Genomic DNA, 16,363 nt, shown 5'->3' with positions numbered 1-16,363 from the left:
AGCAGCCTAAGCAAGAACAAAAAAACAACAAAAGTATTGTGAATTTTATTGACAACATTTTAATGTTATGTCCAGGTCTCCTGCCATTTAAAAGTCTAACAATACCTCACATTTTACGACCAGATTATTTTCTTGTATCTCACTCTGCAAAGTAGCCAGTGTATAGACATAGCAGTAAAATTCCCTTTGATGGCTTACTTTAAGAATACTACACTGTAGTATAAGAGCATATAAGAATAATAAGGAAAACTCTATCTATCTATCTATCTATCTATCTACCTACCTACCTACCTACCTACCTACCTACCTAATTTGAGGCATATTACGTTGAACTAGGGGGAGGGAGTTTACGCAGAAGACGGGATCCACTATTGGATGTATCAACTATCAGTCTCGGTTTTTGAGCCAATCGCACGTTGAACAAATATCCAATCAGACGCGGCCCCAGAGAGACGCCGTACCCGGATGAAAGTAAATACTTCAGCATCCTCCGCTGCAGGACATCTCTTTGGTAAGACAGAAAACAGTTACATCATTGATTCAGTCCATAACAGATGAAGCGCGCTCTTCGGTGTTGCCTTTCATATTCAAAGTCTTTTTATTTTAAGCATTCTGTTTATGTCATACAGTCTCTATCCTTAGGCTAGCATCTGTTAGCGGGTTAGCCTGCTAGCATGTAGCGGTAGCCTTTTGGCGCTTGAGCGAAAGTGTTTTTTTTTTTTCTTTCTTTCTTCATCCTGTTTGGCTGAAACTACAGCTGCACACTGGGGTCGTGGCTTCATTTAAACGCAAGTTAGATTTTGCCGGATAAACGAAAGGCAGCGTTAATTACCGTCCACGAGAAAAGGTGTAACTTAATGTTATGACAGGAGCAGGAGCAGGAGCGTTAGTTTTTGTCTTGTGATTTCGCCTGCCCGTGAGCCAGGTGAGCAGCAAGGCTCGGTGAAATAGCTGTTAAAAAAAAAAAAAGAAAAAGAAAAAGCAGGAAATTCACATTTACTCATCATCAAACACACAGGTACATACACATGGGTACTTTGGCATCTCTGTGTTTCATTTGAGTGTCTGGTAATATCCACAGCTGATGTCATATTGTTGTCTTTTCTGCAGATACACATCATTAGAAATGGGGCGCAGGAAGTCAAAGAGAAAGCCACCCCCCAAGAAAAAAATGACAGGTAACCTGGACACCCAGTTCACTTGCCCGTTCTGTAACCACGAGAAATCCTGCGATGTCAAAATGTAAGTAGCTCAAAATGCTTTGGAAATAGAGAGAAATGCATCATGAACATCATAACTAAAATACTAACTGTTTCCCAGGGAGCGAACCCGCAACACAGGAATCATATCATGCAGCGTTTGCTTGGAGGAATTCCAGACTCCTATCACCTGTATCCTTTAAAACATTGTAGTATCACGTGTGGTTAAATGTAATTACTTCTATCTGCCAAGGAGGTTGATTTTGGTCCCATTTGCTGTGAAATGCAATGTAAAAAGTTAAAGTCAGGTCAGGAATCAAGGAACAACGATTCGTTTTTGGTTTTAATCCGCACATTTTTAATGCATTTCTCAATATTGCAACATTTTCTGAATGTGCTTTATGAAGTACTGCACCGAAGACAAAACATATGCATGCTTTGATTGTTTATCTCTATGTGTAAATTCAGCTCTGGATGTTCATGCAGATGGAACATTTCTAAGTACTTCTGATCATTAGAAGTTAGTTCATCCTAGGTGGAGGTAGTGTGTGTATGTGGTCTGCGAATGGAATGTCCCTTAACCTTTTCTCAACAGATCTGTCAGAGCCAGTGGATGTTTACAGTGATTGGATAGATGCCTGTGAAGCAGCCAATCAATAGTCATGCTTTCCTGTGGCTCACCTTCTCTCAAACCTCACGTACATACACCCCCTTCGACTGGCAGCATTATGTTTTGACTCGATGTGTGTGTGACGTGCTTAACTTGACTTCGGTGTGGCTTGCTGAGCATGACACGCTCCTCTGGCTGGGCCAGGGGTCCCCATGTTGTTTTGTCTGCATCACAGTTCTCATTGGAAAAGTTTTCATGTGTCAGTGATTAGTGTATGAGAAGTGTTTTTTTTATGTTTTCCCATTTTTTGGACTAATTTGTCATATAGTCAAGTTTAAAGTGTAATCAGATATTCCCACTAGTGTACAACATTTCATGTCCTCCATCAGTATTCTTTGTGATTTATGGGTGAAGAAAAAAGAATTCTCTTTTCTTTAGGCTGTTGTACAGTTGTATTTAGTAGATTATGATGATACAAACATGCGTTACTTTTGTGGAAGTAGTAGTTGTTTTTTTTTACTTTTCAACCCTGCCTCTACTGCACTGAAACATTTTTGTTGGTTGTTTGTTTGAACTGCCAAATCTTTTCAAATCCTTTGTTTTTTGGGCCAGTATATATTTGTACTGTTGGGTTTTTATTATTTTCCTTTTTTTAAAATCACAATCATGTACTTTCTATTACACTACTGTGTATTTCACACATGAGTATTTTTAGGCAATGACAAGTAATAAGAAAATTAAACCTGAACCATATTTTTCAAGTGTTTTTATTGCACAAATGTCATGTTTAGTGAAAGGCATATAGAAAAAAAGTCAAGAGGTTAGCAAAGATGTAAAGTTTGAACAATGTTGAAACAGAGCCAACACATTGAGGTGGAATGTTACTCGACATTTACTCAACACTGTTGCTGATCTGGATATCACAAGGAAGAAGCGCTAATAAATGAATGCACTGTTAAACAACTACAGTCTCATGTTTGATTGAATAAAATTCATGTTTAAACGAGTGATGGATTGAAAATGCAGTTAATGTACATGTGCTTTTTCAACACTAGATGGCACACTGACACCTGTTCTAAATGGTGGCAACGACGTCTTTGCTATTGAATGACAGTGAACTGTTAAGAAGCTCAAATCTATTGTGTCATTCAGCACGTGAACACAAACCTGAAGCATGTAGAAGAGCTAATTCTGAGCAATTCAAAGCCAGTAAATCCAAACATTTCACAAAGATGTGCAGGTGTTTTGATGTGTAATTCCAGACTACAAGTGCCCGAGCCGCCTGTTTAGAACATTGTAAATGTACATTTCCACCTTCTAATGTGTTGAAAATGACTCCTGTAACAGCTAGTGACACCTCTGACTTCACAATAACATTACATTCAAGACATTTGGTGGGTTAACAGCATCACAAAAGTCTCATCTCTATATTTAGCATGATTCACTTGCCAATTATCAGCAGGTGCTAGCATCTGCGGTGGATGAAGTCCTCAGATACTTAACTTGAATAAAAGTAGCAATACCACAATGTAAAAAAACAACTATTTCAACACAGTCCTGCATTTGAAATGTTACTTAAGTTAAAGGTAAGCATCACTAGCTAAATGTACTTAAACCTGCAGTGAGGAACTGTCTCCTCACAGTGAGAGTAACATACTGTCAACATGCTGATGATGCCACAGGCTCTGCACTCCAGCTTTACTGTATGAAAAGTGAAAAATACTGTGAGCATTATACGTTTAAATTATCCTTACTTAAGGTATATTTTAGAAACTCGATTGTTTTGTATGTAAAATCTTATTGTGTAAAGTTCAATATCATCAGACTTGCAGTGTAGGAAAAGTATATTAAAGTATTACATTGAAGTACCTCAAATTTGTACTTAAGTACCATATCTGAGTAAATGTACTTAGTTACATTCCACCACTATTAACTGCACACAAGGTGAGGCCAAGTAAAGTGCAAATGGAGCAACAGCACTAAAACCAAAGTTCACTGAGGCAAAAGGCAAAACGTCTCCAAAAAGGATAGAAGAAGAAAGAACAGGACAAAAACTACTGGTGACTAAGTTTACCCCAACTTCAAACTAGATATCAACACCTCCATTTGCTCTTTATAAGTATGGTCTCACAGACACCTGACACCTCTACTTCTGCTACATACTTTCTCAAAAACCAAAGACTCCTGCTGCACACAAGCCATGTAGATTAGCCCCGTAAAACGGCGTGATGCGTAATTTGACAAGCTTGTGAACATGACCATTTGTCAACGCTGGTGCTCACGAAACAAAACAAAGTCCGCACAAAGCTACAAGTCCGCCCTGGTCGGCCTGTGGACATGGAACTTCTGTGTCATCCCCAGGAGTTGAATCCTAGAGCCTGCGGAGCTCCAACTGGGTCAAAGTTCAATAGCACCAACACAGTCAACTGTTTCCTTTCAAGGAACTTTCAAATTCTGCTTCGTCAGTGTTCAAACTGGACTGCAAGGGAAGGGAGGTGAGGCGAGGGGTATAAAACAGTTATAAATCTTTAATCACAATGAAAGTATAAAAAGCTGTAGAAAAAAAAACTATAAATAGCACAGGTAATTAAATCTGTGTTGTGGGCATTTTTAGGCGGTAATAAAATTAATCAGAACAAGGAGATACAGAAGTTGGCCACTGCATGAAATTTTTGACCTAAGGTCAGTGTAAACACTATTTCTTCTTTTACTCATCGAAAGACAAACAATAAATCTCTACGAGTAAAAGCATGTTTAGAAAAAGCTGGGGAATGAAGACGACAATGACGTCAATCAGTGTCAAATAACAGTCTGGAGGGTTTGCTCGTCACAGAGACAGCTGTGGTTGGTTGTCTGAAGGTAAGCAAATAGGAGGGGAGGGGAGAGGGTGAGGGTGTTTTCCTTAGTCAGAGTACTGGTTGTAACCATCAAACTCCACCTCACTGCCGTTATCATAGTAGGCCTCGGTGGGGTTGGCGCAGTACTTGTTGTCGTAGACCTGGCGGGGCAGGCCGTAGGTGGTCATGCCCTGCTGGGAGGCCACTTTGTTGGTGCCCATCTGCAGAGAGATGGTGGTTGTGTCACAGTTCTCCAGCTCCAGCTTCTTGTCAAAGATGTGCCTCCTGGTTCCCGGGGCTGTCATGCCAGCCTGGGTGACATAACAACAATGTGAGTACATGATATATGTCAAAGCTTTTTGAACAGACAGTGACTTTATTTAAATCAAAGACAAGGCAGGGGATGTTTTATGTTTTTCTTATTGTTAAACATATCCCATGACAAGACCAAAACCAACAATGAATTGATCTGAATAAGTACAGTCTGCATCTGCAGCCTGATGTATCTTCTCCCTCTGTGCTCCACTCTTGTCCAAAAGCTATTAAAACCACATCAGTGAGCCGCATCATTACACTGGGTGACATGTTCCTTCATCCTGATAGACATGGGGGACTGTAGTTTATTTTTTGTCAGTGCCACATACACTGCCCCGCTGATGGAAATGCTCCCTAGAGCAGTGGTTTACTGATGTAAGCCCAAAGCCCTGTCAGACGAGCTCCAGCAGCTACCTGCACCACCAGCCATGTTCCAAATGTGTTTACTCATATAAAACAGGTGGATATTGTTGTTTTATGGTACTTTGTGTTTGGTACTATTAGCAAAATATTTCAACTGTTTATCAATGATTCTTCACTATCCATTTGAGCCATCTGTTCATTTCTTTTAGCTCATCTGTTTCAATAGTATAGACATTACTTTGGCCTAGTTTCAACTGTTTCTCACAGTCTTTCCTTGTACCCCCTGGCAGCTCCATGATTACCTCTTGGGGAATATTATCTGGCTGGGTATCTACATGTTAGAGCACCAAATATGTATTAATCTGCAGGAGAAAATAGTTTGGAACAAACTCATTATTTAGTCCTGTTAAAGAACCTTTAGCTCAAAACCACAGTGCCCAACCGTTTTAGGAAATAAGGCATAAAATTCTATCCTTCAGTAGAAAGCTATAAGCTCTGGGCCCAAAGATGAACTAATCCATAGTTTTGGTCATTCCTGGGTTGGTGGATGACATGAAAGAATAGAGGAATACCAGTCTTACCTTTAGCATCAGTTTATCTCAGTGTTTAATACATAACAAAAATGTGTGGTGCATCTTAAAGTCTGAGATTCTGTCTGGATTACAGTGTAAAATGAATTATTAGAAGCATCGCTCTCCTCACCTGGCTGGCTCCCTTGTTGGTGCCCATCTGTAAGCTGATAGTAGATTGGTCCATTGGGTTGTCCATGGCTATCTTGGAATCATACAGATGGCGCCGTGTGCCGTAAGAGGTCATGCCCTTTTGGCTGGCAAGCTTGTTGGTGCCCATCTAGTGACACAGCAAAATGGAGAGAAACACAGTTAGTTTGGAGATATAATTGTCACTTTGGGCAGCATCTGCATGACTGAAAACTGATTTAAGATCACACCTTTGATGGCCAAATTCCCACAAATCTGTTATCATTCTATTCTACATCAATTATCCAAAAGCAAGACAGGAGAGAGAAGACTCATTTGAAATGTTTCTGTGAAGATCCATTCAGCATATGTCCAGCAGGGGGCATACTGACAAACCACTGGGAGGTGTCTTGGCCCACAGAACATGCATCTACAATCCCATATGCAAGCATGGTCATTAAGTAGCAGATTACAAGTTGCTCTGACCTGCAGGCCAATGATGTTACGTCCCTCCCTGAGCTTCTCTGGGGCGAAGCGGCGCTGCTGTTTCTCAGCGTACTTCACTCCTATATCATACTTGGAGTGGAAACCTTTGGACTTGGCCTGAGGAAGAGAAATGCCAGATGCAGAAAGGAAAATGGTGGTAATAGAGTGCATTAATATACCCATGTTGTTTTTCATCATGCCACTGCTGTTGCCATATTGTAGTCTATGCAACACAAAGCACTCACGTAGGAAGGCTGCAACATGAACATAATTATCACAATATACCTACATAGATCGTCGTCGGTGCTCATAGTTTCTGCAGCCTGAAAATGATTGACTCCATTTTTTTTTTTTTTTGGAATTGCACCTGATTCTCAGTACAATTCAGCAGTGAGTAAAGCACCAGCATCAGCCTCTAAAACAGATGTCAGTGGAGTAATTGTGTGTGTGTGTGTGTGTGTGTGTGTGTGTGTGTGTGTGTGTGTGTGTGTGTGTGTGTGTGTTGCCCTCACCATTCCAGCCAGAGCGATGAGTGTGCTCTGGACCTGAGTGTGGTTGACATTCTCAAACAGATCGTTGGCCTCAAAGAGGTCATGTGGCTTCAGGCCGTACTCCGTGATCGCACGGACAAAATTCCCTATGTTTTCCAGCTGAGGACAAATAGCAGACAGAGGGAAAAATGGTTGGGAGGACCATATCTTTGGTGTCTTACATACAGCTTGAGTAGCTGCCGTGTGTCTCACCTTCAGGGCTGATTTTTCATTTAAGATTTGCCAGTGTGCCAACACTGTGATGAGAAGATCGATACCATTATCATATCAGGACGGTAAATATGAAGCCACTGCCAGCGAGCCGGTTAGTTTATTTTAACACAAATACTGGAAAAGCAAGGAAACAGCTAGCCTGAGACATAATTGTGTTAATTAGAGACTTTTGAGGTGTCGGCTTTTACCTTTTGGACAGAGTTGCTAGCTATTTCCCCCTCAGTCTTTGTGCTAAGCTAAGCTAACTGTGAGAGTGGTATCGATGTCTTCATCGAAACACCAGAAAGTTAAATGCATTTCCTATAATGTCAGACTATTTCACACCTACAGTTTGGTGTGGACACTATAAAGAAAATAGAAGATCCTAGCTAATGTGTAGAAACTAAATGAAATGACGATTGCTTAGTGTTGACTGTATCTCAAGGCTCCTTGTTCATCTGTGCATTGCCTTTACAATATCTGACTCTGTCTGAAGCTCCGACTTCATTTACAAGTCTTAATTTCACTGGGAGATTTTTTTGGAGAGCGCTTCTATCAAGTCTTAAAAGCCCTGTTTGCTTTTTCAGTCCTGTAAAAAAAAAAAAGGCTAATAAAAGCCACGCTGCGATGGGCTTCATTTGACATGGCAGCTACTTTATGGTATGTAAATACACTCTGTGATGTCAATGCCAAAACAGTAGACTAAGCAAGTTCCACATACTCTGGAAAACGAGCCCGACTTTGAGACGAGCCAGACAAATAAAGCGTCTATTCTTTCCGTGGAGCCAGTGCATTACCTGGTGCCAGTTTTGACTGGAGTTGTTGATCTTTTTCACAGAACCTGGCTGGAGAACATTAATGAGTCTACAAATAGAGACACAAAGTTCAGTCTTCAGGGTGGGGGCTTGGATAACAACCAGCAATAATATAACAAACATCTCTGTGCAGGCATCCTCTCATTGTCCGTCCACTCACTCGCACAGCAAGACTCCGTCCTTCAGGCTGTCCATGAAGTTGTCCCCAATCCTTTTGCCGGTCACGTCCTGAATCCACAGCCTGAGCTCCTCTTCCTTCTGGGAGTCGTACTTCCCTGCAAGCTGAGGGGGTGGAACAAAGGTCGGAGGTTAAACGTAAGACTGGACTTTTGCATTCTATTCAGTTCTGTTACAAGATGACAGCTGATCTCAGCCCATCAAGCTCTTCGTGAGCAGGCCCAGTGCCCAGTGCCCAAGCCTTTAGTCCTTCTGGTGAATTTCACTGGAAGCCCACTGAAAAAGAAGCATGACTTGCAGTCAAGTGAAGACCAGGATGATATATCCTGTGGTACTAAGAGATGGGAAACAGATGAGAAAAAAAAGTATGAACACTTTGCTCCTTGGAACTGCTGCGGAAGAACAAAGCACATTAATGTACGCACCAAACCGTGTCAAATGCTAGATAAGATAAATTACTTTCCAGATTATTCAAATTCACCATTTTAAGTATTCAGCGTTCACACTTTATTTTACTTTTGTCTCATTTCCACATAATTTCCAAAAGGTTTCCTGGCAAGAACTATGTCATTGGTACTGATTACAAGGAAAAATATGAATTTCCCTGAAAGAAAATGGCTTCTTATTCCGTAATGATTGACCATTTTATTCTCCCTGTTCGTTTTTCACATTTGTGTATGTGACCTGCGGTACACTGACAAAAGCAGTTATTTCCAGGAAAACTTCCCATGAAATTAGCTGTAAATTACACACTCATAAAATACGGTCCTACCATTTACATTACGACCAGGAAAAATGAAGTGAAATTGTAAGAGGGGTGGCTTGGAAGCGGTAGAACGTAGAACATGTCATTTAAAATGCTATGAACATGCACACGCAGGCCTCAACTTCAGCTTCATGCACGGTTTCTTTCAGGCCTGATGTCAGGTTTTCGCGAACATTCTTTTCTCACAGCTGCACTGTCTTTGAAAGCCTCACTGTATAATAAAACATACTTTGAGATGAGAGGTATAAAAAGAACAGGAAGAAAACTGAAAATGAAAAAAGCCTGTGGACATTCCTGCATGGAGAAACGCACCGGCCTCTCTCTCTCCTCTCTCCATGTATTTCCTTATTGGCACAAAGACGTTGCCCCTAATACTTTGAATTCTGGCATATGGTTTAAGCCCCCCCCCCCCCCCCCCCGCATGCACACACACACCCTCATCCCCTTTTCCTGAATGTTCTGCAGATAAGTCTTCACAGTCTGGGATCAGCAGCCAACACAAACAAGTATTTCAAAGCAGCAGGGATAGAGTAGCTTCCAGTCCATCACACCAAACTTGGGAGAAACAGCTTTCCCAGACACTCCTCCCTCTTCCTCTGACTGTCTTGCTCTCCCTTTCCGATTGGCCGAGCTCATATTTCTCTCTCACTCTCTTTCCCTCTCTCCCTCTGGGTTTTCCAGAATCTGCCCTTTTACAGAGAGTTGACTATTCAGGCAAACCACTTCTGATAAAGACGGGCCAAGATCGACAGGTCCCGCTTCCAGTCGAGGCGGTTTAGCTGAGAGTTTGATTTAGCCGTGTTGTTCTTCTCATTGTAGAGCTCAGGAATGCAGTCAGAACTGCTTGTTTTCTGAGCTTTAAAGCCATTATTGATCCATAAGCAATGAAGCACATGATGCACAAGCAGCACAGCACACATAGAAATCAGAAGAGGTCGTGTACAGTATTACTTCTGTTTTCTGATATTCTTTTATGACGACTGATGGACTAGTCCTGGTAATGCTGGGCATCACACCTCAGAGGAAACCCGTCCTTAGGACACAGTATCAAAAACTGTAAGCAGTTGTAGAGGAAGTCATTAGATTCTTTACTTTCAGTCAGAGTATAGAACTTTTGCTAAAGAGCTGTCACTGTGGCCACAAGTCGCAATAATAGAAAAATGGTAGATGTGAAAACATAGTTAGCACAAGTAGAGAAGAGACAAAAAGTCAGGAGCAAACTCATCTAATATTAGCTAACATTAGGCAGCTGAAGCTACTGGTCATACCAGACCAAGTATGGCTGCCATGACAAACTGAAGTCAATTAGATTGTGTTATTTCTTCTTTTATAAGCAACATAGTCTCACTTTAAGTAAAAGTACTTGTGCAACAATTTCAAAATAAACAAGCAAAAGTCCATTTAAAACTCTACTTAAGTTGAAGTACTCATTCTGCACAAAAACAGCCCCTGTGGCTCATATTTCATTAAAGGTCCAGCGTGTAGCATCCAACAGCATCTAGCAATGAGGCTGCAGCTCGCAACCAACTGAACACAATGGTGTCCGCTAAAAACGTGAAATGAGCAAAAATCCCTCTCGAGAGCCGGTGCTTGGTTTGTCCGTTGTGGGCTGCTGTAGAAACATGGCAGTGCAACATGGCAGAGGTTATTATACACTCACGAAAACATAATTCTGAACATTCTGGTCCATTTCTTCAATAGATCCTCCTAAATCCTGCACACTGTTCTGTGACACAAAGATGCATTCATAATCATTTGGGCTTTTCTCTCTTTCTAATTGAGATCAAACCATGTAAGAAGTTTAAAGGAGTAATGTCTCTTTGGTGTAACTATACAGACATCTAAAAACATGACAAGGGGCCCCAACTACACAGTTTTTATTGTAAAGGGTCACAAGGCAAAAAGACCAGTGGTCCAGTGGTCTGATTAATGCTTTGGGTTTTTAAGCTCACACTTGTTAGGCTAAATGTGGTGGAGTAAAAAGTCAATATTTCATTCTGAAATGGAGTATGGAAGCATAAAGTACCATCAAATGGAAACACTCAAGTAGAAATACTTCAAAATTGAACTTCAGTATATGTGCAAGTGGCCTACCATTTGCCAATTTTAGACTGTATTCTATTTTGGCAAACTTACTGCACAGCTGCTTTTGTGTAAACAACATTTTATATTTGACATGTTTTGCTTCTTTGTTCAATGTAAATTTCTATATTTCTTGAAGTATTGAAATAAAGGGGATTGTTTTTGGCAGCAATACTCAATAGCAGAATCAAAGCCCTTCAAATGATTGTCTTAAAGCCAGACTATGCAACTTTTGCTGAAATGTGGCCAAAAGTGGGAATTACATGGCAAAATGATAAAACATGATGTAACAACAGCATCAGTAAACAAAGTCATAAAGTCAGTGAACTGACTCAGTAATATCATGTCGTATCAGTTACAAGGGAACACCTTAAGGTCGCAACATTAGCTGCCATGAGCTACTGGTTGCAGCAGAAGAATGTCTGAGCGTACTGAAGCGAGCATGAGTGTGTTTTATTGCCAATGAATTCAACTTTTCATTTGAAAAAGAAAGAATTTCAAAAGTTACACAGGCTCACTTTAAGTTCTGCTCCACAACCTGTGTAGAACCTCCCAGTCCATTCGCAGTACTGCTCTAGCTGTTGGTAACTGATACGTTACACAGATAAAGGAATAGTTGCATTCATTTCTTCGCTAGGCGTCCTCATGCAGTGTAACATGGATGGCTTCGTCAGCGCCACCTATCCCCTGTTCACCTGTGTTCTGTCAGGACAGTGTTTTGTCATTCTTGACTCGGATGTAAACTGTTTAGAGTAAGAACACTTTCTCAAGTTCCAAGTCAGAGCCTGGTCACTCCTTAAAAGGCCATCTGATTATGCTGATGTACCTGTCAGTCTTTCTGCTGCATCTCTGCTGCTCTCTGATGTCATGCTGCTGGAACCTACCATCCCCCCATGAAGCCCTACAGCTCAAATAAGCTTTTTATTTCCCTGGCCAACATTGTTCTACTCCACTGAAAATGGACTGCACTTCTCTGCTTGCCCTTGTGTACACAATCGACCTGGAAATGGTACACAGATGGCGGCAAAACAACAGCCAGACGAACACCATCATCTCAAACCTTCAATTCTGACTAAGACCCTGCTGACTGCTGAACAGCAGTAATGAAAGGAATGTGGGTTTCACAGAGTGCAGCGCACCTCTGTGTGAGATTAAAGCTCTGATGAGAGATGGCACTATTCAGGGAAGAGGCGACATCCCTCCAGGACAATAATGATGATGATCTGGGAGCAGGAACACTCACAGGCTGACCTTTCTCATCCTGAACAGACTGTCAGCAGCTCTGACGCATCCCACTGTTCATTCACCGCTGTCATGATAGAGGCAGCAAAAAAGCGAAAAAATGTATTTACAATCACTGTATAAACACTTCCTGTCAGGATGATGACAGTTTAAATGCGTGGGATGATGTAAGCACACTCATGCTTTGCTGGGTCCAACACCGTGCACTGGTGGAATGTAACTCAGTATATTTACGCAAGTACTTCAATCCAATTTGAGGTTTTTCTGCTTTCTATTTCTATTTATGCCACTTGCTACTTCACTCCATTGCATAGGGAAATATTGTACTCCACGACATGACTTTACAGATTTAGATTTTACGTATAAACTGATTTTTTAATCGATTCAATTACCAACAGAATGTAAAGGAGCTCATGTTAGCACCAACTCAACTCCTGGCAACATCAGAATGCAGCTTACATGTTAATATATCAAAAATAATAATACAATAATATAAAAATGACTTACTTTTACCTTTAAGTAACATTTGGAACACAGTGGGGTATTTTTATATTGTGGCACTATTATCGTAAGTTAAGGAGTATCTTCTTTCACCACTGACTTCACTAAAAACACACAGTAACTTATTCATTGATAGTGGTCTGTGTTATGCCCCTTTAACTTTGCATATAAAAAAACCTTCATACTGTATAATTCTTGACCCTCAATACCAACAAGCTCATATTAATAATCTTACAGAAACGCTGCGTTTTCTCACATCAATGAACCAATACCAGAGGAAAAACAGGGTACATGCAGTACAAGCGAAACTTCCCCCCTCTTGTGCTGCACTCTCACAGACTAAACACCCTGACCCTTCATAATCACACAAATAATTTGGCCACTGAGACCTATTTTCACCTCCAAAGCAAACACCTCTCTCACTGTGTGATCTGTTATTAAAAGGCAGGAGTTTGTCACCAGAGCTGGTTCCCAAGCCTACAACCTGGAATCGCACAGGACTGAGATGCCTTATGACATCCAGGCCTCTTTTTAATAACTTCACCTTAACAGGCAGAGAAAAGTGATTTACGACAATAGCTGCACACACTCAGCACATTTTTTGGTAAGATTTTGTATGCAGCCTCTAGCCAACTAGTCTACACCAAGGTTTTATCCAGCATTATACTACACTTTCTCCATATGTCATATCAACAAGCATTTGACCACAACCTCCACTGAGCAGGACTCTGTCTGAAAGATCCGCATCGTTGTGCAAGTTAGAGTTTAGGGACTATTGACAAAGGGCTGCAGTGTTTACCGTGTTCTGCATCATGCCTGGTGGCCTTCACTGACCCTTGACCTCGCTGGAGCAATCAAAGCTCCAGCTACAACGTGTCTGTATTGTGGACATGAACTTCATAACAGTATAAAATCCTTCCACATACCTTACTCTTGACCTCGGCTGAGAGTCCGAACGCTGGGCCGCTCCTGAAATGTGTTGTCATCCTGTTGTTTTGTCTATTTACAGTGGAGCTGAGGAGGGCTTTAAAAATGGAGAAGCAGGTTACAGCTCTCTGTCCGAGGCAGGGAAACACGCAGGAAAGTCCCGAGCAAATCCGTGGCTATCTTTTTTTCTCTCTTTGAATTATTGGTCGCAGCCGCGCTCGGACCTGCTGGAGAGGCTTTCGGACAACTTTCCGACACTTTTCTGATTCTTTTTTAAACTCTTCCCTTATGTGTGCGCTCTGATTGGCCGAGGCCGCCGTCCAATCCGGACGCAGCCTCCTCATCGAGGGGAGTGATGTCACCGTTCGGGTATTAGATTTAATCAGTGTCACTTTTTCCACCTTCGAGCCGGTCAGAGATGCTTTGCACTGCTGTCGCTCTTCGCTGCAGTTATGTCATTGTCATGTTCAGCTGAATTATCAGTCACTGGCTTAAAATGCATGTCCTCTTCACTAACAAATATGTTGCACGTTTGATTTGACTGCGTATTATTCTATGAAGAATAAATAAATATCACAGTTAGCATCAAAATGAAACTAGAAATATTCTAGTGCTACAGACAAAGATGTTTTAAAAACAAAACAAAACAATCTGAAGCACTAAGATTAATTTAAAAAAAACAAAAAAAACAAACAAACCTATTGCTTGTCCTTACATGATGTTGATAATAATGGGTAGATGTGTAATAATTCATAATACTAAACCTCTAATAATAATAATATTGATAATAATAATAATACCAATAGGATAATAATATATACCTCTCTGAAACTGTCACCTATCACTCATAAGAACTGTGAGTAAAATGACTTCTCATCCAGTCCTAGTATGGTAATGTAATACACGTGAGAGTTTGTAATAAAGTAAGTTGTAATGATGATTACTGTAAGATGCTGATATTGTTATTGATGATGGCACGTAATCATAAGGAATAAGAAATAGTAAGGATTAAAATGTAATCAAGTATAAAGTGGTTAAAGCGCTATAACCTGAGCTAAGTTAATGGGTAACAACATCTTATGACCATGGGTGTGGAAACAAATGAGTCATGTATTTGTTCAAGGAACACTGAAAGAAAAAATAACGTTGGCACTGATTGATTTAAGGCTTGCGTCAAATTATGCCAAAGGCCAATGATTGGTGAAAATGACCACAAAGGACATGCACTCATAAAGTTATACACATACATATGGGTGGGTGGAGGGAGGTCTGCAGGAGGGACTTAGGGGCAAGTGGACAAGGAGCTGAAGAATGGACTGGACAGGGAGCCTCAGGCAGGCAGCCTGGTGACTGGGCATGGACAGAGTAGGGTACCTCAGGAGGCTGGCCTTGGGACTGAATAATGGCGGAGCAGAGGGACGAAAAGATTAGAGGAGTGACACCGGAGGTCTGTCAAGAGGCTGGTCGTGAAGGTGGAATGGCTCGGGAGGTCTGGCAGGAGACCAGCATAGGCAAAACCTCTCAGGAGGACGGGAAGGAGCCTGGTGAAGACAGAACCTCTCAGGAGGACAGGCAGGGGGCCGGTGCCAGCGACAAAGGCGGAACCCCTCTGGAGACAAGCAGTGAAGGCAAAACCCTTCTGGAGGTCAGCCTGGAGAACTGACAGAATATGTGGGTCCACTCTAAAAGTCGGTGAAGTGTTTCAGGACCAACAACCAATGGCAAGAAGCCAGTGAGAGGGCAACAGGACTGGAGACTGGTGACAGGACAGAAGGACTGGAGGCCGGCAACGGGACAGCAGGATTGGAGGCCGGTGAGGGACATGGTGAAGCCAGGGAAACAGACCACTGATGAACCCCCACCACCAAGGAATACTGCAGGTTAGCATTATCTGGAGATAGCTGCCGAGATAGGTGCTCAGCGGATGGCTGCAGCAGAGGAACTGGAGACAGCTGCTGTTCTGGTCCCGGAGAATGCTGCAGCTCTGGCATAGGAGATAGCTGCAGCATGAGCGTGAGTGTCAGCCAAACCACTGATGGAGAATCAGGAGTAGACTTGGCGGAGATCAACCCAGGTGTAGACCGGAACACTGGACAGTGAGACCTCTGGGACACTGGGCAGCGGGACCTCTGAGGCAGTGGTGAGGACGAAGAGCTGGGCAGCACTGAGGCATGACATTGTTGGGAACTCTGCTTCTTTTTGGTAGGGACCATCTTGGGGCCCAAATCAGGAATGTGATATGGTTGAAGGCAAGGAGGTCCCATGCTAAGAGCAGAACTGAAGCCAATGATGGAATTCAGATTCTCCATCCTGGCTTTAAGATGACCCATTTCCCACAAAATTCTCTACACGTCTGGAATTTCGCAAAACTAGCGTTTAGAATAAAGGGTGGACTCTGAGGATGCTCTGGCTCCCAGCCTATCCTTAGGGTCCAGAGCTTTGTTCAGAGAGGAGTAAATAATGTCCACAGTGGATACAAAGTCTTTTGCCTCTTCCAAGTGGACATAAATGTCTGCTGGGTTTATGCTTGGCCAGTTTGTAGTATCAGAAATGTGTCACAGACTGGCAGAGATTGAACACATATGCAGAGCAAACTGAGCTG

General features: G+C 41.9%; 2 protein-coding genes across 3 annotated transcripts; one reads left to right on the top strand and one right to left on the bottom strand.

Annotated features, from left to right (window-relative positions):
- Window positions 1-434: 434 nt before the first annotated feature.
- Window positions 435-2,766, top strand: elof1 (elongation factor 1). 2 transcript variants are annotated; one of them, XM_076753067.1, is made up of 4 exons: window positions 435-511; window positions 1,111-1,242; window positions 1,321-1,391; window positions 1,795-2,766. In XM_076753067.1, exons 2-4 carry the CDS (start codon window positions 1,127-1,129, stop codon window positions 1,857-1,859), a joined length of 252 nt encoding a protein of 83 aa, XP_076609182.1. In that variant the 5' UTR covers window positions 435-511; window positions 1,111-1,126; the 3' UTR covers window positions 1,860-2,766. The 2 variants fall into 2 exon arrangements, with proteins under 2 accessions (XP_076609182.1, XP_076609184.1); XM_076753069.1 differs by lacking the exon at window positions 435-511 and adding an exon at window positions 899-1,018.
- On the bottom strand, window positions 2,757-14,014 carry cnn1b (calponin 1, basic, smooth muscle, b). Its single transcript, XM_076753066.1, has 7 exons — window positions 13,761-14,014; window positions 8,227-8,348; window positions 8,049-8,115; window positions 7,021-7,158; window positions 6,509-6,625; window positions 6,027-6,173; window positions 2,757-4,957 (listed from the first exon to the last, which is right to left on the bottom strand). Exons 1-7 carry the CDS (start codon window positions 13,818-13,820, stop codon window positions 4,712-4,714), a joined length of 897 nt encoding a protein of 298 aa, XP_076609181.1. The 5' UTR covers window positions 13,821-14,014; the 3' UTR covers window positions 2,757-4,711.
- Window positions 14,015-16,363: the final 2,349 nt, after the last annotated feature.

The sequence above is a fragment of the Chaetodon auriga genome, chromosome 16 (assembly GCF_051107435.1).
Source record: "Chaetodon auriga isolate fChaAug3 chromosome 16, fChaAug3.hap1, whole genome shotgun sequence".
Taxonomy (NCBI): Eukaryota; Metazoa; Chordata; class Actinopteri; order Chaetodontiformes; family Chaetodontidae; genus Chaetodon; species Chaetodon auriga.
The sequence above is the reverse complement of the archived record's forward strand: the minus strand, read 5'-3'. Positions and strand labels throughout refer to the sequence as shown.

Excerpts from the sequence above, each read along its gene's own strand:
- elof1 (XM_076753067.1), top strand. The coding sequence starts at position 1,127 with ATGGGGCGCAGGAAGTCAAAGAGAAAGCCACCCCCCAAGAAAAAAATG. Across the intron at positions 1,243-1,320 it reads AAATCCTGCGATGTCAAAAT|GGAGCGAACCCGCAACACAG; the intron begins GTAAGTAGCTCA and ends ACTGTTTCCCAG. Across the intron at positions 1,392-1,794 it reads ATTCCAGACTCCTATCACCT|ATCTGTCAGAGCCAGTGGAT; the intron begins GTATCCTTTAAA and ends TTTTCTCAACAG.
- cnn1b (XM_076753066.1), bottom strand. The coding sequence starts at position 13,820 with ATGACAACACATTTCAGGAGCGGCCCAGCGTTCGGACTCTCAGCCGAG. Across the intron at positions 8,116-8,226 it reads GACGGAGTCTTGCTGTGCGA|ACTCATTAATGTTCTCCAGC; the intron begins GTGAGTGGACGG and ends CTCTATTTGTAG. Across the intron at positions 7,159-8,048 it reads CCAGTCAAAACTGGCACCAG|CTGGAAAACATAGGGAATTT; the intron begins GTAATGCACTGG and ends ATTTGTCCTCAG.